The 22,207-nt window shown below is 33.6% G+C and overlaps 1 protein-coding gene and 1 long non-coding RNA gene across 4 annotated transcripts in view; one reads left to right on the top strand and one right to left on the bottom strand.

Annotated features, from left to right (window-relative positions):
- LOC143234891 (proliferating cell nuclear antigen-like) overlaps positions 1 to 19,941 on the top strand; it is a gene marked incomplete at its 5' end in the record, with an annotated part of 37,095 nt that extends 17,154 nt beyond the window's left edge. The window contains 2 exons of the mRNA XM_076472583.1: positions 16,109 to 16,246; positions 19,862 to 19,941. Coding sequence (XP_076328698.1) covers positions 16,109 to 16,246; positions 19,862 to 19,941 — 218 coding nt within the window. The remainder of the gene's footprint in view (positions 1 to 16,108; positions 16,247 to 19,861) is intronic.
- Positions 1 to 22,207, bottom strand: part of LOC143235350 (uncharacterized) — a 281,246-nt gene that overhangs the window by 36,606 nt on the left and 222,433 nt on the right. The window lies entirely within an intron of this gene.

Here is a 22,207-nt window from a genome sequence, read left to right as displayed (position 1 = left end):
AATAGTCTTAGCAGACATGCCAGTCCATATCCTATTTAAATGTAATCCATCCATTCCAAAGAGCTATTTTACACTGAATTGGTCCTTCAAATCCAACCAGTCAATGTGTTCATTTTTACATATCAGTATAAGTCTATCATTTCGCCCTAGTGAATTACGTATAATATCATAACCACAGTTAATTCTGGGTAATATTCCTGAAAAGATAAGTTGTGGATTCCTTCTTTAAATACCTTTAACCCTCGTTTGTATTAATCACCTTCTCTTTCCTACCTTTACTTACATCACTTAATAGCTCAACTCATATCTAAAGGGATGTACCAAGAAGTAGTTTAATAGCTTAACTCATATCTGAAGGGATGTATCAAGAAGCAGTTTAATAGCTTAACTCATATCTGAAGGGATGTATCAAGAAGCAGTTTAATAGCTTAACTCATATCTGAAGGGATGTATCAAGAAGCAGTTTAATAGCTTAACTCATATCTGAAGGGATGTATCAAGAAGTAGTTTAATAGCTTAACTCATATCTGAAGGGATGTATCAAGAAGTAGTTTAATAGCTTAACTCATATCTGAAGGGATGTATCAAGAAGTAGTTTAATAGCTTAACTCATATCTGAAGGGATGTATCAAGTAGCAGTTTAATAGCTTAACTCATATCTGAAGGGATGTATCAAGAAGCAGTTTAATAGCTTAACTCATATCTGAAGGGATGTATCAAGTAGCAGTTTAATAGCTTAACTCATATCTGAAGGGATGTATCAAGAAATAGTTTAATAGCTTAACTCATATCTGAAGGGATGTATCAAGAAGTAGTTTAATAGCTTAACTCATATCTGAAGGGATGTATCAAGTAACAGTTTAATAGCTTAACTCATATCTGAAGGGATGTATCAAGAAATAGTTTAATAATAGCTTAACTCATATCTGAAAGTAGTTTAATAGCTTAACTCATATCTGAAGGGATGTATCAAGAAGTAGTTTAATAGCTTAACTCATATCTGAAGGGATGTATCAAGAAGTAGTTTAATAGCTTAACTCATATCTGAAGGGATGTATCAAGAAGCAGTTTAATAGCTTAACTCATATCTGAAGGGATGTATCAAGAAGCAGTTTAATAGCTTAACTCATATCTGAAGGGATGTATCAAGAAAGTTCTAAGGGATGTAGCAAGAAGTAGTTTAATAACTCATATCTGAAGGGATGTATCAAGAAGTAGTTTAATAGCTTAACTCATATCTGAAGGGATGTATCAAGAAGTAGTTTAATAGCTTAACTCATATCTGAAGGGATGTATCAAGAAGCAGTTTAATAGCTTAACTCATATCTGAAGGGATGTATCAAGTAGCAGTTTAATAGCTTAACTCATATCTGAAGGGATGTATCAAGAAGTAGTTTAATAGCTTAACTCATATCTGAAGGGATGTATCAAGTAGCAGTTTAATACTTAACTCATATCTGAAGGGATGTATCAAGAAGTAGTTTAATAGCTTAACTCATATCTGAAGGGATGTATCAAGAAGCAGTTTAATAGCTTAACTCATATCTGAAGGGATGTATCAAGTAGCAGTTTAATAGCTTAACTCATATCTGAAGGGATGTATCAAGTAGCAGTTTAATAGCTTAACTCATATCTGAAGGGATGTATCAAGAAGCTTAACTCATATCTGAAGTTTAATAGCTTAACTCATATCTGAAGGGATGTATCAAGAAGCAGTTTAATAGCTTAACTCATATCTGAAGGGATGTATCAAGAAGCAGTTTAATAGCTTAACTCATATCTGAAGGGATGTATCAAGAAATAGTTTAATAGCTTAACTCATATCTGAAGGGATGTATCAAGAAGTAGTTTAATAGCTTAACTCATATCTGAAGGGATGTATCAAGAAGCAGTTTAATAGCTTAACTCATATCTGAACGGGCGTATCAAGAAGTAGTTTAATAACTTAACTCATATCTGAAGGAATGTATCAAGAAGTAGTTTAATAGCTTAACTCATATCTGAATGGATGTATCAAGTAGCAGTTTAATAGCTTAACTCATATCTGAAGGGATGTATCAAGTAGCAGTTTAATAGCTTAACTCATATCTGAAGGGATGTATCAAGAAGTAGTTTAATAGCTTAACTCATATCTGAAGGGATGTATCAAGTAGCAGTTTAATAGCTTAACTCATATCTGAATGGATGTATCAAGAAGTAGTTTAATAGCTTAACTCATATCTGAAGGGATGTATCAAGAAGCACATAATTAAATTTTTGTAAAATTAAAATAGAAGAAAATGTGAACAAAGATCTTTAATTAGATATTGAAAATAAAACGTAAATGTTGGAGAAAAAAAGAAACAAGTTATAAGAAATAATACAAAAAAATGAAGTCCGATAATGGGACAGCAATATGTTTGTGGACGTACAACACTAACATCTGAGGTTTGATTTCCCGCGCTTGACACACCACACAGTCCAATGTTACTTTGCTCTGAACTAAATAAACTTTCAATCAATAGTTCTTTTAATTTATTCATTACATGTTTCATCACAAAAATGTATATAGAAAAAATATCGATCTGAAATGTTATTTTTTTCAAATACAGCAAAATGCGCTTCGACGAATGAAAACAACTAGAATATCATATTGTAAACCTTATCTTGTTGTTTTCACTCGGCGAAGCGCATTTTTCCGTACTTGTTGAATAAAGTTGTGTCCTGTATCGTGGATAAGTTTGTCATACCTTAATCTGAATATACCCATTCAAAGAAATATCATATTAACATTTAACATTTTTAACGCTTTGTTTATTCAAGGAACAATAAGCGAATACCAGTAAATCAGTAACATAAATACCTAAATTCTTAGTGATAGAATTGTAACTTCAGAATAATAAAGCAGTGAACCACTTGTCCATAAAGCAGCATCTTTAGTAATGTAATATCACATCTTGAGGTGTGAAATCATACATTATCCAGTACTGTAAAATGTAAACTGAATATAAGGTGTATCTTCTCACCGTAGCTTGAAAACTTCAAGGTGTGAAATTCACATATTATTCCTATAATTTAGGATGAGAAACTTTAAAGGTGTGAACATACTTATTTAGTTTAAATTACTGACCTGCTCTTAAATGACAAATCTTAAATCTTTATTAACATTTCGCTATCTACATAATGACTCAATAAATTACTGAAAACAAGGAACGATCATAATCACTAACACTTATAAAAATACATTAGTTACGGTCCTTTTATATTTTTTAACACGACTGTCTTTAATCTAATGGATAAAGGATTTTCCAGAATCAGCAAAATGTGTAATAATAGTATTCCATCCATATTTTGCTCAATCCTCAGCTCATCAGGGTGGCTGGGATACAACAAACACTATTGCTGTTTCTTACAATAAAAAATTACTACAGTGTGAAAATATTTTTCAGGCAGGCTGGCCTAAAAAATTCCAAGGCAATATTTATTAACCCCTTTAAAAGTAGAAGCAACGTTAGAAGTCCTCCAAACTCATCTAGGTATCAACAAGATGTGACAAAATTATGAGGCATTCCTTTGGTCAAAAATTAGGAAATTTTTTCTCAGTTTTATAAAACTTATCACGCCTGTCAATTGGTTCGAAAACCTAACCAGGAAATTTCTGTTGCTGGAACATCCACAGGTGAAGGGACACATTGTCTACGTCATCCTCTTTCAACAGGGAATTTTATTATATGTATATGTATGTGTGTGTATTGCACACTGAATGTATTTGTTTTGTTTTCTTTTGAGTTAATTCATCTTATGTAAGTATGTTCATGCTTCACAGTAACATATCGTGCATATATATATACGAGTATATACCTTTCGTCTTATTGTCTATGAATGGTTTGTTTTGTCTCTTATTTTCATTTTATATATTTTGCAAGTGACGTATTTACAGGGTTTCATTTGTTGACTGTTTAGATGTTACTTGACATTAACGATTTGCTTTCATGTTGTTCCATTTTCAGTACGATCAATTCATTGGTAAAAAGTTATTTTTTTGTGCAACAGCTTTTTTTCTCTATATTTTAATTTTGTTGTATTATCTTTGATCTTTATTAAAGGGTATTGCTTGTAATTTTCATTCACACGGTTTAACTTTAACAAATCCTTGATTAACTTTCAAAGTTGTTTATGTTTCGTTTATTTTATGATATTTTATAGTAGCTTTATTCTGCACGGTTTCTTACATTATTCATTTGTATTGTATAATAAATGCTTTCTAGGATTTAAATTTAGAATGGTTTTAAGGCCTAAAGATAGAAACAGATGGAGCGATCTGGAAATAAAAGGAAGAAGTGTGATTCTCTACTCTTTCAGCTGCTACATAGTTTTTCAAAGTGTTTTAGGGATCTGATAAATTTCCTTTTGTTTATTGATGGGACAGTCTGAGTCACCACAGTCATCAAATGTTTTTATTTTACAATAAATTACTGTAGCATGACCTATGTTAATAAAACCAGTAATGTGTTTTAGTGGGAAATCAAGGGATATTTTTTTTGGTCACTTGGATGATTCATGCACTTGGGAAAAATGTGTATATGTTATTTGTCATGTTTGTTTTCCAGTTTGGATATACATGTTTTCCCAAGGTTTTAGATTCTGGGACTTTGAGATATTTATCACATAACAATTCTTAGTGATTTCATCAACTGTTCGTTTTGTTTTCAAGGATATTCGTTGTTTGATTACTACTTTTCTTTAAACACGTTGGTTCTATTAATACAATTTTTTAGTTCTACAAAAAAAGGAGATAGAAGTATAGTGATGAGAGAGCATGAATTTTGAGAATACTGTCGTTTGTAATATATACTCTTCAAAAAAAGAAACTCAAAAGGGATATTTTTTTTATTTTAAAGAGAAATATATGCAATAACGTTACAAGCTCAGAGTATGTGATGTTACACGTGTTAAGGCACTGATTGTCAGACCAAAATGACAATAAAAGATGTGCACTTTGAAAACGGAGGAAAACATCGGATTTTTCTCCAAAACGCATGCGTGTCCAATAAATTTGTTTGAGAGATCTGCATGTTCTGCAAGTGCAACATGTGCAAAATCCCTATAAAAAGTGACGGGTTCTCGGTTTCCGTAGCTCAGTGTTAAGCCACCGACACGCAATACAGTTACGCCAAGACTGACTGAAGCACAACGCAACAACGCCATTGGTCGATTGGAAGCAGGCGAATCTCGATCAGATGTTGCCAGAGCTGTGAATGTCCACCCAAGCACCATCACAAGGCTATGGAATCGTCACCAACAACATGGATCAACTCGTGACCGTTCACGATCTGGCAGACCTCGTGTGACCACGCCCGCACAAAATCGCTACATCCGGTTACGTCATCTTCGGGATAGGACCACCACTGCGACGTCTACTGCCTCAACCATACCAGGGCTGCGTAGGATTTCCGATCAGACCGTACACAACCGTCTACGAGATGCAGGAACCCGACCTCGACGTCCAGTCAGAGGCGTCATCCTCACCAAGCAACATCGTCAAGCACGGCTGCAGTGGACTCGGGCACATCGGGTATGGCCTCATCGACGATGGAGGCATGTTTGGTTCAGCGATGAATCACGTTTTATGCTTCGTAGGCAGGATGGAAGGACCCGTGTTTACCGTCGCCGAGGTAAACGTTTTGCAGCAAATTGTGTGCAGGAAGTTGACAGATTTGGTGGTGGCAGCGTCATGATGTGAGCTGCCATCGCCTACAATGCCATAACAGACCTTTTGCACATTCGAGGGAATCTTACGGCTCAACGATACGTCGATGAGATTCTTAGGCCCCATGTGCAACCCATCATGGTGAACGTCAACGACGTTTTTCAACATGACAACGCCCGTCCTTACACAGCCCGACTCACCACTGTCTTCTTGAGACACCACAACATCAACGTTCTTCCCTGGCCCTCCAGATCACCAGATTAAAACCCCATCGAACATCTTTGGGACGAGTTGGACAGACGTCTGCGACGGCGACAACCTCAACTGCAGACTATACCTCAGCTTGCAGCAGCTTTGCAGGCTGAGTGGACAGTCACAGGATGTGATTCGTCATCTCATCGCTTCCATGGGCAGGAGATGCCAAGCAGTTATTGATGCTCACGGGGGGCATACTCGTTATTGACGTTGAGTGACGTTAAACTTCAACTAGTGAGCGTGGACTTCGCCTTTGCAGACTTTGGATGTTCAACAGTGAATGTGCAAAGTTTCACACATGTCATACAGAACTACCCGGAATAAACTTGTTAACAATTTGTCTCATATTTTGCCTTTTGCGTTTCTTTTTTTGAAAAGTATATTTACATTTGACATAAATACATAATTATTGAGCACAATTTTCATAATTTTATCGTGTACCTGCTCCCATTAGTTGTAGTCAAAACATGATAATAGAATATAATTTAAATAACAAACTTATTACTGTAAACTAAGTAGAGTAAACTGAAGTTTCAAGTTTTCAAATTTCAAATATTAAAGGAAACGTATTCTGAGTAATTAAAACAACAGCTGCTTCCTGAAACGTGGCCCGGCATGGCCAAGCGTGTTAAAGCGTGCGACTCGTAATCTGAGGGTCGCGGGTTCACATTCCGGTCGCGCCAAACATGCTCGCCCTTTTAGCCGTAGGGGCGTTATAATGTTACGGTCAATCCCACTAGTCGTTGGTAAAAGAGTAGCCCAAAGGTTGGCAGTGGGTGGTGATGACTAGCTGCCTTCCCTCTAGTCTTACACTCTTATACAGATCATTCACAAATAGTTTTATGTTTATCTTTAAACTAAGTTTTTAAGTCATTTTCAAACTGCACGGATTTACATAGATGTTTATCTTGTTATTCAGTAACTTGTTTCTACACAATCAATGCATATTTATTTAGAAATTGTAATCTTTACATTGAATAAATGTTGCAGTAAGTACTAGTTTTTATTTTTACTTCATCTATTTCTGTTGCTATATAAGAAAAATATATTGTGCAATAATCGCTTTAACTTCATAAAATTACTTGCTACTTCAAAACGACATAACCCGTACATCAAAATCCTACAAGTTGAGAAATATCCTTTACCCTAGTCTTTCTATTCATGTTATTTCATGGACATGAATTTAGGGTATTGGAATTATATATTCCTAGTATTAGCAAGTTAAATAATAACAACAACAACAAGTAAACTACACGATGTCTTAACTGCGCTCTGCCCACCACAGGTATCGAAACCCGGATTCTAACGTTGCAAGTCCAGAGAAATAACGCTGAGTCACTGGGGGAGAGGGCGACACAACGTGGTGTATTTTGTTTTCTGAGTTGCTCACCACAATGAATCTATATTTATGGAGAGTTTGAAGAAAAGCACTACTGTTAATTTTTTCTTAACTGTTCAGCAGACAAACATTATACTATACTTAAAATATATATGAATTCCAACATATATTTCAGTTCATCACTTGTCACTGAGTTATATCAGTTTCAGGAAATTCCGTCCCTCATCTGTAACCCTGACGAAGAGGGAAATCGAAAAGGAAAAACAGGACTATGGTTCTTGTAGTGTTGGACTGCATGTAGTATGATTTTAATTGTCATTTTTATCACAAGAAACGGTGGATATAAATCGGTGATAGGCAGCAAGTCGAATGGTGGATTAGGCTAAATATTTATTTTTAAAAATGTATAATTTTAGAAAATGAACAAAATAATATTCAACCTTTTAGTTCAAGTACATATATATACACACATATATGTTACAAATACAAACGACAAGGTTCGCCCTCTTGATTTCATACCTGATATATTTAGTAATGTCAAGACATTGAAGATCACCACTTATAGTCAGTATTTAAAATGTGTTTTTTTATTAGTCAAACAATACAGCAGAACCAACTTATCCAGATATTTTAAGGTAAGAAGGATGTTCTTAATTACTAAGCATTTTTTATATTTTAGGTTGCATATTTATCATATAATATATTTAAAAAATAGAAGTTAGCTTACTTATAATAAAGGGCCCGGCATGGCCAGGTGGATTAAGGCGTGCGACTCGTAATCCCCGTTGCACCAAACATACTTGCCCTATCAACCGTGGGGGCGTTATAATGTTACGATCAATCCCACTATTCGTTGGTAAAAGAGTAGCCCAAGAGTTGGTGGTGGGTGGTGATGACTAGCTGCCTTCCCCCCTAGTCTTACACTGCAAAATTACGGACTACTAGCGCAGAAAGCCCTCGAGTAGTTTTACGCGAAATTCAAAAAACCAAAAACAAACAAACAAACTTAAAATAAAATATTATCCATAATAATATTTTATATGGTATAGATAGTACAAGTAAAATCAGTAAAATTAGTCGTAATATTTTATTAAATGCTTCATTTATAATCATTATAGAGGGGCAAATTATGGCTTTTTAGCATAATTGTGTGACTATAAATTGCATTCTTCAGCGCTTCCAAAGTCGAGTTCCATTTGGGACACCCAAGTGGTTATTTTTTTGTAAAATAATTAAATTTCATGTTATCTATAGATAAGATGATAATTTTGAAAACATGCCTTCTTGCAGCATTGTTCGTTTATTAATCTGTTTTCGAGAACAACTGGACGGATTTGAGAATTCGTTTGACATCAATCCTCATGTTATGATATAAAAGGCTGTTAAGTGCGTATGTTGTTAATTTATTTCGAGAGTAAATATTTTATGATTGTTTAGTTTTCTTCGTAACGTGATATTTACAAGCAATTAATTTGAAGTAAATGTTATAACAAGTTTAATTACGTAACTGTATTATAGTCGTACGTTGTGTTTGTAATTCACTGATATTGAGATAATCGATTTTCGCATGAAATTTCTTGATGTCTAGAATATAACGCGCACACGATTAAGTAAAGAAGATAAATAGTGTGGAATGAGTGGGAAAAGTATACAGACATCAGACATAGCATGTGGGAAATTATAAAAGGGAATTGAATAGAAAGTTAATGGTCGTGGAAGGCCTAACAGTTGATATATTACAGTGAGTGTTGAAATAAAATTAAAATTTCGTCAGAGAGATCTCTGATCATATGATATTTTCAAATCAAAGTTTTAACTTAATTTCCGTATCACGTATCTTAAAAAGCCACCTAACCCTAATGTTACCATAAATCGACCTAAGCCTTACTGAAAGAATCTGACTGTTATGGCGAAATAGGAGAGAAAAAGATTTATTACAAAGAAATTGATGAAATTAAAAAAAATATTATATTAAGTATAATGTTTCTAAAAAACTTGTAAATGAGAAACACTAACACCATTCTTCTTAAAAATAAAGGTAAATCTTCAGCCCAACCAATAACTGAAATATATCATAGAAAAACCCCAAATAAAACGTTTAAAACAAGCTGTAAATGAACTGAATCCTCGCAGCAAACTTACAAGTTTAACTACCTCTGAAAATTACAACTTTCGTCAATACAAAAAAGCGCCAACTATAAAAGCTTAACTATCAACTTGGAGCTAGACAGAGAGCTAGAAAATCTTTGCTGTCAGTATATATATATATATATATAAAAAAAAAAAAAAAATCCAGAAATTGTAAAGAATAATATAAACCAATTTGTGAACTTTCAACTTAGTGAATCTCACACTATCGCCCTAAATAAATATGTAAACTACGTAATTCCTTAAAATCCTTAAAAGGCCTAAAAACAATTGAAAAAGGTGTTTGGGCGTATTGGACCACAGTATTATCTTACCAAGTTTACGTGATGAAATATAAGTTTGGGTGAGTTTTCTATGTGAATGAAGATAATGTTCAATAGAAAAAAATTCAAAATGTGAAGGAAACAAGTACAACAAAAGACATTAAAAAGTGTCAGTCTTTATCATTAGCAAAACAACCTTAATCAATCAAAGGTGCAAGGAAATTGTAGTGAGTGTTTAAAATAATACCATAATATACACCAAGAAAGCATTGAACGTTGAAAGTAAACCATGGAAAGCTCTTGGGGCAAAAAAAAGTGCGACTCGTGCTCCGAGGGTCGCGGGTTCGCGCCCGCGTCGCGTTAAACATGCTTGCCCTCCCAGCCGTGGGGGCGTATAATGTACGGTCAATCCCACTATTCGTTGGTAAAAGAGTAGCCCAAGAGTTGGCGGTGGGTGGTGATGACTAGCTGCCTTCCCTCTAGTCTTACACTGCTAAATTAGGGACGGCTAGCACACATAGCTCTCGAGTAGCTTTGTGCGAAATTCCAGAACAATCATCAATCTCACTATTTTTGGCTTTTATTCCAAGAATATTTGGCAAGTTTGGGCCTAAGTGCCTCTAATTATGTTTCAGGACTTTTCAAGTCCAAAAATCGATATGTCATCGAAACGCTTAACGTAAAAGACCCTGTATTAACATACATATTTTCATTTACTATCTTACTTTACTGAATATATGTAGGAATGTTGTATATTTATCGATTTTAATGAATTAAATAATCATACGTTTAATCCGTGAAGTGTAAAACATATTTTAAAGTCTTGTAATGTAGCAACAAACTGATCAACAATAATAAAAGGCCGAGGCTTTGAGATTGCGTGTGACCCCCCATAACTACAAGAGAAAAGAACCTAGAAACTTAAAATTTTGCACACATACTAAATGGATCATGAGGGTATTATTACTTATTCACGTGTGTGCGGATCTTTTAATAAGAAATATAGTGAAAAACTACAAAGTAAAGAAGAGTAACTACCATAGCACCAAGACAAAAGAACCTAGACACCCGTGTTGTTGCACCCACACTGAAGGTGTGCATCTCGGTATAACTTATTCTCGTGTGTGTGCAAATGTGGGATAAATTTTTTTATTGTACAAACTAGCGAAAAACCACATAGAAAAGAAATTTCAACGTCATAGTTAGTCAAGAGTATTATAAAACTGTTTATAGTAAATGGCATCATTTAGTATTGAACTTCGGTTTAACGTTGATCTAAAATTACAAGAATTTTTTTTCAAGACTAAAATATGTTTTTACTCATGAAATGTCATATATAGAATCATTTTAAGCAAGAGATGGCGCCAACGTAGCAGTTCGGATGAAAATACACAAACAGAATTTTAGTTCATTTATGATCGAGATTTAAATAAGTAAGAGATTGTGTAAGTTTAAAAAATATGATGTATATTTGACAAAATATACCTCAGAAGAAAATCTACAAATTTAAAAAACGGACCCTTCGTTACATATAGTTAAATAGCCAAGTGAGAGACCAGTTAAAGACTCGGGTAGGGTTTGCTTCTATTTTAGACTTTATCAGAGTGAGAGCAGTTAACCAAAATTATCCGTCGTTACCAAATATTTGTTTGAACATTTGGCCAAATAAAGTAATTAACTGTCACTTTTATAAAGCAACAGAGCAGAGACAAGCTATTGTTTAGAACTAAGAAGTCCAACAATAAGCCAATATTCTATATTTTACTTTTTACTGTTATTCATGAAAAAAACGTAAGTTAATGTAGTTAACTGGGAATCACACATTGTGTTATTACCAGGTTTGATCTGTAAAAAACGTGATTTTATGTTTAGCTTTAGTATAAAAAAGTTTTATTTGTGTTGCTGTTTATAAGAAAATATATTCAAGGTACATAAAACGGAAATGTGCGTTTGTTCACTGAAGTTGTTACAAAAACGCTTGTAACACCTTAGGACCATCGATACATTACAGGAGTAACAATAAAAAACAAGTAAACCAGAGTCTATAGCTTCAACATTATGGGTAGCAGTACATCGATATCCCTTTTGTTACTTTGTGAGAATTTCTAAACAAAGAAACAAAATAATATTTAGAGAAATAAACGTCAAACTTCTCTTCCAGCATTAACACCTGGTGAAAACTTTTTACAACAAACAGTTACAGTCATGTGAAAAACTTAGGACACCCTATGAAAGCCTGTGTATATTTGTAACATTTTATATATATATAGATATATAATCTCAATTTTAACAATACTGAGAGATTATAGGAATATAACTAAACAATTAAAACTGAAGAAAAGACTTTTCAAGATCTTCTGTAAATGTAATTCTAAAATAAATGCATATTCTAACTGAGGAAAAAGTTAGGACACCTTACCCCCTAATAGCTAGTATTACCCCCTTTGGCTGAAATAACTGCAGTGAGACACTTCTTTTAGCGGTCTACCAGTCTCTGACATCGGTCGGAAGAAAATTTGCCCCACTTCTCAATGCAGAATTCTGTCAGCTGTGAGATGTTTGAGGTGTTTCTTGCATGTACAGCCCGTTTCAAGTCACCCCACAGCATCTCAATGGGATTATTAAATAACTTATAACTTCATAGAAATTTCTGTCGCCAACACTATCTACATTTAATTTACTTTCAGTTATTCCTATTATGTTAAATTCCTATTAATGTTCTAAAGTCACCTGTTTATTTCTTATACTTGTAGCATTATAATAGTGACAATTAAGCCTACACTTAGAGCTATTATTGTACTTTGTTTCTATACTTAACTTTCCTCTACATCTTACATTTAGTTTATCTTGGGCTGTCTAACCCTAGTTTAAATCTTTCTTTTCAGCTGTGTTAATACCACTTGCAAACAAACCAGTCCTTATGCTTTTTAAATGTAAACTGCCCATTCCAAAAAGCTCCTTTCTCCCATTAAACTGATCCCACAAGTCAAAATCAGTCAATCTGTTCATTCTTACATATTGACCTTGCATTCAGCCCAAGTGACCTACTTACATTTTCAGCCACATCATTAGTTCTCAGCAGTATTCCAAACACAATCATGTTATCACCCTTTACTTTCAATACCTGTTTCAACCCCTTTTCATATCAGTTAGTTCCACTAATCTTCCTTTCTCTACAACATTACCTTCTATGTGCACGTTAAAAACTGTTTCACTGCTAACCTCTTTATTATATCTCCAATTATGTCAGTTATATTTTCAACCCATTCCACTGAATGGTTTAATCCAAACCTTTCTCCCTATTTATCCCACAGAGCATCTTATCCACTGAACTTTAGAAAGGTCTCAATGTATATGTTCCCTTCCTTCATTACCACTCCAGGAACAAAATTGAATTTTGATCACTACCAAGTGAATAGTTAAACCATTTAAAGAGTAATTGAATATTTGAATCAATCAACCTAAAATAGTTTTGCGTTAGTGATAAAAGAATTATTTCTACTTTATTTTATTGTACAAAGCGTGATGCAAAATAAGAGGCAGATCTAACCAAGAGAAAAGATTAATCTTTTAAATTAATTCATACTAACAACTTCTCTCCAGAAGATTAAATAACTTGATGCATTTTGACATTAACTAAACATGCCCCAAAATGAGTAAAACCACAGTTGGATAAACTTTCAGGAAAACTGGAGAAACTAAACACAATAAGAGAAAGTAGTGTCAAGAATCATTGTTATCTGGATAGACTCAGCAAAACTGTGGAGAAACTAAACACAATAAGAGAAAGTAGTGTCAAGAATCATTGTTATCTGGATAGACTTTCAGCAAAACTGTGGAGAAACTAAACACAATAAGAGAAACTAGTGTCAAGAATCATTGTTATCTGGATAGACTCAGCAAAACTGTGGAGAAACTAAACACAATAAGAGAAACTAGTGTCAAGAATCATTGTTATCTGGATAGACTCAGCAAAACTGTGGACTCAGCAAAACTGTGGAGAAACTAAACACAATAAGAGAAAGTAGTGTCAAGAATCATTGTTATCTGGATAGACTCTCAGCAAAACTGTGGAGAAACTAAACACAATAAGAGAAACTAGTGTCAAGAATCATTGTTATCTGGATAGACTCAGCAAAACTGTGGAGAAACTAAACACAATAAGAGAAAGTAGTGTCAAGAATCATTGTTATCTGGATAGACTCTCAGCAAAACTGTGGAGAAACTAAACACAATAAGAGAAACTAGTGTCAAGAATCATTGTTATCTGGATAGACTCTCAGCAAAACTGTGGAGAAACTAAACACAATAAGAGAAACTAGTGTCAAGAATCATTGTTATCTGGATAGACTCTCAGCAAAACTGTGGAGAAACTAAACACAATAAGAGAAAGTAGTGTCAAGAATCATTGTTATCAAAATGAATATTACAGTGACTGTAGGATATAATATCTTTTATCATCTACAGATTTGCTTCAAAGGATATTTTATTCTGTCACTATGGGGATGTGAAGCCATATAAGGGCCACTGGTTGTGTGATACAAGTAATGTTATTTGTAATTTTTAACATTTCAAGGTAAGTTTTTCACTAACCTTTCATTATTTTTGTAAATATATTTATTTCACGTTACAAATACAAAATTTTACTTTCTGAAAATACTGAGCTTTATTGAATATATGAGATAACAGATGCAAACTCAATGTCATAACTTATTTTCACAGCAGTCACAAAGTAACACCAAAACTTAAATGAGCTAAAACAGTCAATAAACTGGTTTTCATGATTAAATTGCTTAAGCAGGTGAGTAGTATTTTACATTTCTGAAAAAATTAATTTACCAAAAGCCATATCTTGGAATAACTTATGATACTGATAATTTTTACTTCCAATTTTAAAATAGCATTTAACATGATCAGTCATAGAAATGTTTCTATTGCTGTTAATGCATGAACTGTAGGTTACATGACATTACGTTTTATATCAAGAAAGATAATGTTATGTGAACAGCATCAAAATAACATCTCATTATTGAATGTTTGGAAAACATTGACTAAATTTATTTCAATTATTTTGTAGTTAACAACAAATCTACACAATGGGCTATCTGTGCTATAATAAATAGCTTTATTACTTCTTTGGAGGGGGGCAGCTGAATGTACAAACATGACTTTATAACTGTGCATTAAACAGTTCTTCTAAGCAATTAAATTATAGTTAAGTGAAAAGCTTTATTAATATGTTTGTGATCTGGAATGTTCAATATTTTATTTTCTGAGTATTAGATGAAAAGTTTTTGATTTTAAATATTCCACAAGTTATACTTTTATTACTTAAGCAAAATAAATGTAGAAAAAAATATTCACCTCCAAACAAAAACATTTTCAGTATATGAAATTGATTGGCTACATACAGTTACGACAAAGTGCTCGTACCCCTGCGTTGTGAGTAGTTTTTCCTCATAACGTAAAAAGTGTCATGGTTAGGATAACGAAAGTATAGTACATTATAAATATTATACTAACACACATCTACATAAATTTTTATGTAAATTGAATGACAATTAAACTGTTTATAAACAAATAACCAAACATAGGAGGGGCAGTAAGTGTTCGTACATCTACTTTAATGGTCAGTTGTGTAGCCTTTCAGGTGAATTACTTGGCGCAATCTCTCCTCATAACCCTCCATGATCGTTTGACAGTACTCGACTGGTATTTTCTTCCACTCTTCTTTACAGAAGGCCTCCAACTCTTGCAAGTTTTTTGGATGACGCTGATGAACCCTGGTCTTCAACTCATGCCAAACATTTTCAATTGGGTTGAGATTGGGTGACTGTGATGGCCACTCCAGAACGCTTATATGATTCCTCTGCAACCAGGATTGCACATATTTCGATATGTGTTTAGGGTCATTATCGTGCTGGAAGATCCGACGATGCCCAAGCTGCAAGTTCTGAGAATCATTTTTTGATATAAGTGCCCAATATATGAACATACTCCTTTTTCTTTTCATGATTCCATTGACGTGGTGAAGGCTGCCTACACCAGAAGAGCTGAAGGAACCCCATAGCATGATTGAGCCACTTTGATGGTATAGGTATCACTGAGACATATATAGTTGGATACCAGCAATTTTTATGACAGAATTTTTTGAAATACCAGGCTACAAACTATTTACAAGAGATAGAGTACTGAAAAAGAGGAAGGAATAGCTTTAAATGTGAGGAGTGAACTTCATCCTACTGAGTCAGAGCACGTTGAAGAAAAATAGCAGTAAGGTTGAGTCAGTTTGGGTTAGTGTTAATAGGATTTCTTATAGATCACGAGGTCAAAAGTTGAAAATCAATGAAAAACTGCATAATGAGATTAGATTGGTAGCTGAGAGAAATGTATTATGGGAAATTTTAATTTCAGGGATATTGATTGGAAAAATTTTGAGTCTGAGAATAAGGGAGAAGATTTCAAAAATTCTTCAAGTTACTTTTATACACAAACTGGTTACAGAATCTACAAGAGAGGAAGCCATATTAGATTTAATATCAGCATCTGAAGGTAAGGTAATACAGAGCATTGTGGTTGTGCAGAGCTTTTAAGTAACTGTTTCACTGTTAGGTTTGGGATTTTACTACATGTATAATTGAAGAATAGTGAATACAACTATACAACCACATTAATAAAGAACCACCTTTGCTTTTCTTTAAAATTGTATATGTATTGTCCGAATAAGGAATTGACACATGTAGATGCAACAATTAAGAAAGCACTATAATATATGGAACTGTATGCATCTATTGTTTCTCTTTGGTAAAATATACATATCATATGAACAACAAATTAACACGTTTATATTCAACAAACAAATAATAATACCAGTATGTAAAACTGCAAGAATCTATTGTTCCTCCATGTTATCATCTGAACAAAGAATTAACACAACTAGATCCAACAATCAGTCTTTAGTGAAAGAAAATTTCAAAGTTATTACTACAACAGCTTCATGACACTTGAATAATGTTATGTTATCCATTACTTTATTTTGTACATTCTGCTAATAAATTAACTTACTGTGTTTCACATGATTAACTTTGTTTTACATAATGTTTAAGACACGTATAAATTCTCATTAAGATACTGAACCAACCTAACCTAACATGTGAACCCAAGTAAACAGTAAGGCTGTGATATATTTGTCTCTCAGGCAGTCACAGTGAGTTATTATAATATTAAGTTCTAATTTCACTATAAAATGGTACTATCCATTTTTCTAACTTTTCCTGTACACAAACTTATGTAATCAGTGTTAGCTGAAGATAAGTAACAAGTGAGTTGAATTGATAAATATAAAACGTATTGTTGAATAAGTTTAATAAAGATATTTTTCAAAATCATTTGTTACCTAATCAGTGTATTTTATACTAAGTGTTTGATAAACAGGCATACAAAATTGTCTTTCTTTGATACCTATACAGTAACAATGGAATAAAACCTACTCATTCAGAAACTCCTGGTGACAGTTCTCACAAATATAAAGTGTTAGTTAAACTTGAAGTGGTAAACTAACTCTAGTTCTTGGGTTTTATCTTATTACACAAATCACATCATAATTAATAGTTAGTATAAATATCTACTGGCAATACTGTTTAGGAAAAGTTATGACAATCCTACACATTCAACGATAGCATAGAGATGTCGGGATGTTTCAATAATAGTTTTAAAAAATTGTTAATATTACGTCATTTAATAAATTGTTTGTTTTGGAATTTCGCACAAAGCTACTCGAGGGCTATCTGTGCTAGCCGTCCCTAATTTAGCAGTGTAAGACTAGAGGGAAGGCAGCTAGTCATCACCACCCACCGCCAACTCTTGGGCTACTCTTGTACCAACGAATAGTGGGATTGACCGTCACATTATAACGCCCCCACGGCTGGAAGGGCGAGCATGTTTAGCGCGACCCGCCACCCTCGGATTACGAGTCGCACGCCTTACGCGCTCGGCCATGCCAGGCCATTTAATAAATTAAATAAATTACTTTTCATTTTGTAATGTTACTAAAGATTTAACACACACGTTACATAAAAATAAGGCTTACTTAACAATTAGAATGAATAACTTGAAATATGAAGAATACTAAAAAAAATCACAAAAATTAATTTAAATGTAGATAAACTATTGTCAGAACATACTTATAACAACTGAAAATAACATTATCAGAAATCATCATGTCATATTCATTAATTTGTGAGACCAGAACCATCCAGAAAGAGATTTGTAGCAAGTCATGATGTTTTATAAGAAGCAAGAACAGACAAACACAGAATCAGTAGCAAATTCCGTCCATGTAAAGTAAGCAACACAATCAAGTAGGGTCTCTGTCTGGAAATGAGGTCAATAGTGTGCGAGTTTATCAAGATAACGCTTCCAGTTATATCTCCTGTCTAACCTTAACATGCTTGAAGCATCTCTAAAACACACGCACCTATATTGTTCCATGCGAAAATGTAGAATCATGTTGCTAGGCACAAAGCATTTTTTTAATTTCTGTTTGATTCGTTTGTTGAAAATGCTGCTTAAAAACCATTATCATACTAAGGAAGATGGATTATAGAAATAATACAGAAATGTGTGGTGTTAATTGAAAGTTATAGCCTCAAGTCCATGCCTTTTACAATGATAATTATGCTATTGGGCTGTTGTCAAGTTTCATGGTCATTAGGAAAAGCCTAACCTGACATGGATATAACATGTAACACAAAATGGCTTTAAAATTTTTTTATATTGAACTAAATGCAGATAAACAAAAACTTAAACTCTGACAAATGTATACATATGATACGTACCTAAGTATAAACAAATTGTTCCCCCAAAATGCCTGTAAAGATGTCAGATTTATTGATACAACACCTTAGATCTACCAAACAAAACCTTAACTGTGCTGAACAAGTTAATGTGTAAACAAACAAAATCCATCTGTCTGACAAATCTTTAAAAGATATAAAAGTTAGTGGCATGAAACAATTATTATTGTAATTAAATAATTCTACTCTAATGATAAAAAAAGAAAATCCGTTAAGTATCATATTTTTAAAATATTTCTAAACACTTGTAGAGAACGAAGTGTAGACACACAAACATTAGTCATCTTAATATTATGTTGTCTTATTACAAAAAGAAAAAAGGATATTTTAATAATTTGATTTTGATATACGTTTTACGGCTGTATGAATGTTTTAGTAGAGGAAAGTTATATCTATCTGTTATGTGATCCGAGGGGACTCGAACGCCTAACTATAGTATTGTAAGTCCGAATACTTATCGTGCGATTGGTACCGGTCGTGTGTATTGGAGAATTGTGTCTCTGTTTGTTAACCAACACCAGTTTTCATTAGTATATCTACAATTACATGAATCATACAACCTTTACTATGAAAACACGTAACTGGTAGCTACGCTTACAGTATGGATAAAAATTTTACAGCAAATATTCATTCTTTTCAAGTCTCTAAGTTCTTTCATCTTGGAACTATATATATATATATATATAAGTGACAACTATATATATAGTTGTCACTTACACAGACGGGCGTTTTTATTATTGTAGGCATAACAGACATATCAGAGACGTAGGATGGTGTTTTGGTGTATAAAATAATGGAAATATAATTAACCAATAAAACGGCCTGGTTTAATCATGTGGTTGTGTGTTTTGGTTTTGTTCCACCAACAATTCCTTTATAGTACAAATGGTAGGGAAGGTAAGTTCTGTTAAGTGTGCCACTGTTATGTAGACACTGAAGAATATCATATGATGGATAATCAGCATATCTTCATAATTCCGGACATTGTGTGTGAGGCTAGCAATGAACGGAAAAAAGAAATATTTGTTATCGTTTATGGTTGATGTAACTTATTTGACGTAATCGAATGTAAATTGCATTTCCAACACTGAATGACTGGATTTTTTGTTTCTTTTTAACTTATCGGTCTTTACAACTGCAAAGGAAAGTGGTCAATAGTAATAATTTCTAGCTGGATGTAGAAACCTCTTTCTGTTATAGTTTAATAAAGCGTACTTTGGCATATCTTCAGTAAACAGTGTACAACAACCTCTTCCAGAATATTCCTAGATAAATTTAATGGTCAAAAAAATAATTTTTCGTTTTATTACAGTATTGGATGGCAAAGAACGTAATGAGAAATGGAGTAAGATCATAAAAGGTATTGTCCCCAGCTTTGTCCTACCCTCTTAGTTCAAAGACTTTTCATACACTTTAAAGATACGTGTGTTTTTGTGAAATAACGAAGAAAATTTAATTTCGAAATTGAATCGATTCCAATCATTGTAGCATTTAAATAATCGGTATATAAAAAAATTGGTTTATAGACAGCTAATTTTATCAAAATACAAATTCTAACTTTTTTTCGAAGCTTATATTAACTTTTAGCTTAACTTGCTTAACATTTATAAATAACTGGCCCAACATGGCCAGGTGGTTAGGGAGCTCGACTTGTAATTTGAGGGTAACGGGTTGGAATCCCCGTCACACAAACATGCTCACCCTTTCAGCCATGGGGGGTGTTATAATGTTACGATCAATCCCACTATTTGTTAGTAAAAGGGTAGCCCAAAAGTTGACGGTGGGTAATGATGACAAATTGCCTTCTCTCTAGTCTTACACTGCTAAATTCGGGACAGATGGCCCTCATGTAGTTTTTCAAACCAAACTAAATTTAGAACGATTCTCACCTCACGATTGGTTTAGGGACATCTACAGCCAGTGGTTGTCAACATTTTAAGCATAATAAAATGTAACCAAATTTCAATTAAAACGATTCATTTATTTAAAGGTACATTTTATAAAATTCTGTAAGTAATGGATTGAAACCACAATAAAGGATATTTTCAGATTCGGTGTACAGGAATTGTTAGAGAACTTGTAGATACTTCAATACAGTAAAACCATTTGAAACTCGTTTTATCTAAGTTCCCCCCCCTTTATAACGTCGAATGAAACGTGCTGCATGAAGGAGTCTAAACTATCACTCGACTCTTCAAGTACTTCATTGTGAATATACTAAGTACTACTGCTCTAGATTCCAGTAGACTTTGCGATAGTATTTTGTAATTTTTGACCAAATTATATTGAATAGAAGTCCATAATTGTAGTGATACAATTTTTGATACCTTTCATCCCTTAAATTCTAGGCTAATTTAGAATTTCTAGTTACTGCTATAACTACTTGAAAACGCATGTGTCAAGTTTGTTTATTTTGAATTTCGCGCAAAGCTTCATGAGGGCTATCTGTCTCTAATTTAGAAGTGTAAAACTAGACGGAAGGCAGATAGCAATCACCACCTTCCGCCAACTCTTGGGCTACTCTTTTACCAGCGAATAATGGGATTGATCGCCGCTTTATAATGCCTGAAAGAGCGAACATGTTTGGTGTGACGGGGATTTGAACCCGTGGATTACGATTCGAGTGTCTTAACCACATGCCCATGCCCGAGCATTCTGAAAAGTTGGATTTATACTAGTGAACATATGCAAAGATATTCAAAGGTACTATCATATCCATTATGATAAGAGGTAAGATGCAGTGCTGAGTTTGAGGCAACTAGATACAGTTCAAATACACGATAACTTATTGCGAAGGACTCTAGAAACTGGATTTAACTAGTTTGTATAAAAAATGGATCTTTAAAGCTTTAAAATTGATTTTGAGATTAGGAATCTCACAATATTATTGAAAAAAGTTATAGAAGTAAATACAAAGTGTAACAAGCAAAACAAACGTTGAACTTATAACTTTTCATGTTTTTATTTTTTTAAACAATTTCTGGTAATTTTTTTCACTAATTCGTCACCTAGCAACCAAAATTAGAGACATGACAGAGGTTTGGTATAGCACAACGTGAAACTGTTTGTAAAGTCTTTCGATGACCTAAGTCTTTTACTCTCTGTTAAAGTACAGTGGAGCGCCATTAAGCCGCGGACCAGTAAACCGCGAAATCGCTTAAGCCGCTGTCGCAAGTCTTGTCCCAAAATTTTTGATGTATTAAATCTACTACCTGGCTTTTTAAAGTTTCTCACAATCTCCTGGTCTTTATAACTTCAAGGGGATATTTAAAAAGGATTTGCTTTAATTTGGGAAATAAATAAAATACATTACAATAGAAATCGACCGTTAATCTACCTTATCCGCTCTCTGTGTCAGTTTTATGGAGGCCGCCATTGTTACCGAATCACACCTCTCCATACGTTAAAGTTAATCCGCGGTAAATCCGTGAAAAAAGTGATCAATAATTAAAGTATTATTTTTAATTCGATAATCCGATATTTTTATGGAATTGTATAAATATTGGCCACAAACCCAATAGAAATCACTTCAGTTTCTGAGTTAATAGTGACCATATCATATTGACATGGCGGCCCGCATGTAACACGGGAACACGAAATTTTACAGGGAAAAGCGAACCATCGCAATGCATTGGTCGTTTGTGTTAAAACGGCAATT

The sequence above is a fragment of the Tachypleus tridentatus genome, chromosome 12 (assembly GCF_004210375.1).
Source record: "Tachypleus tridentatus isolate NWPU-2018 chromosome 12, ASM421037v1, whole genome shotgun sequence".
NCBI classification, from domain to species: Eukaryota; Metazoa; Arthropoda; class Merostomata; order Xiphosura; family Limulidae; genus Tachypleus; species Tachypleus tridentatus.
Note: the sequence above shows the minus strand (reverse complement) of the source record. Positions and strands in the feature narration are given on the sequence as shown.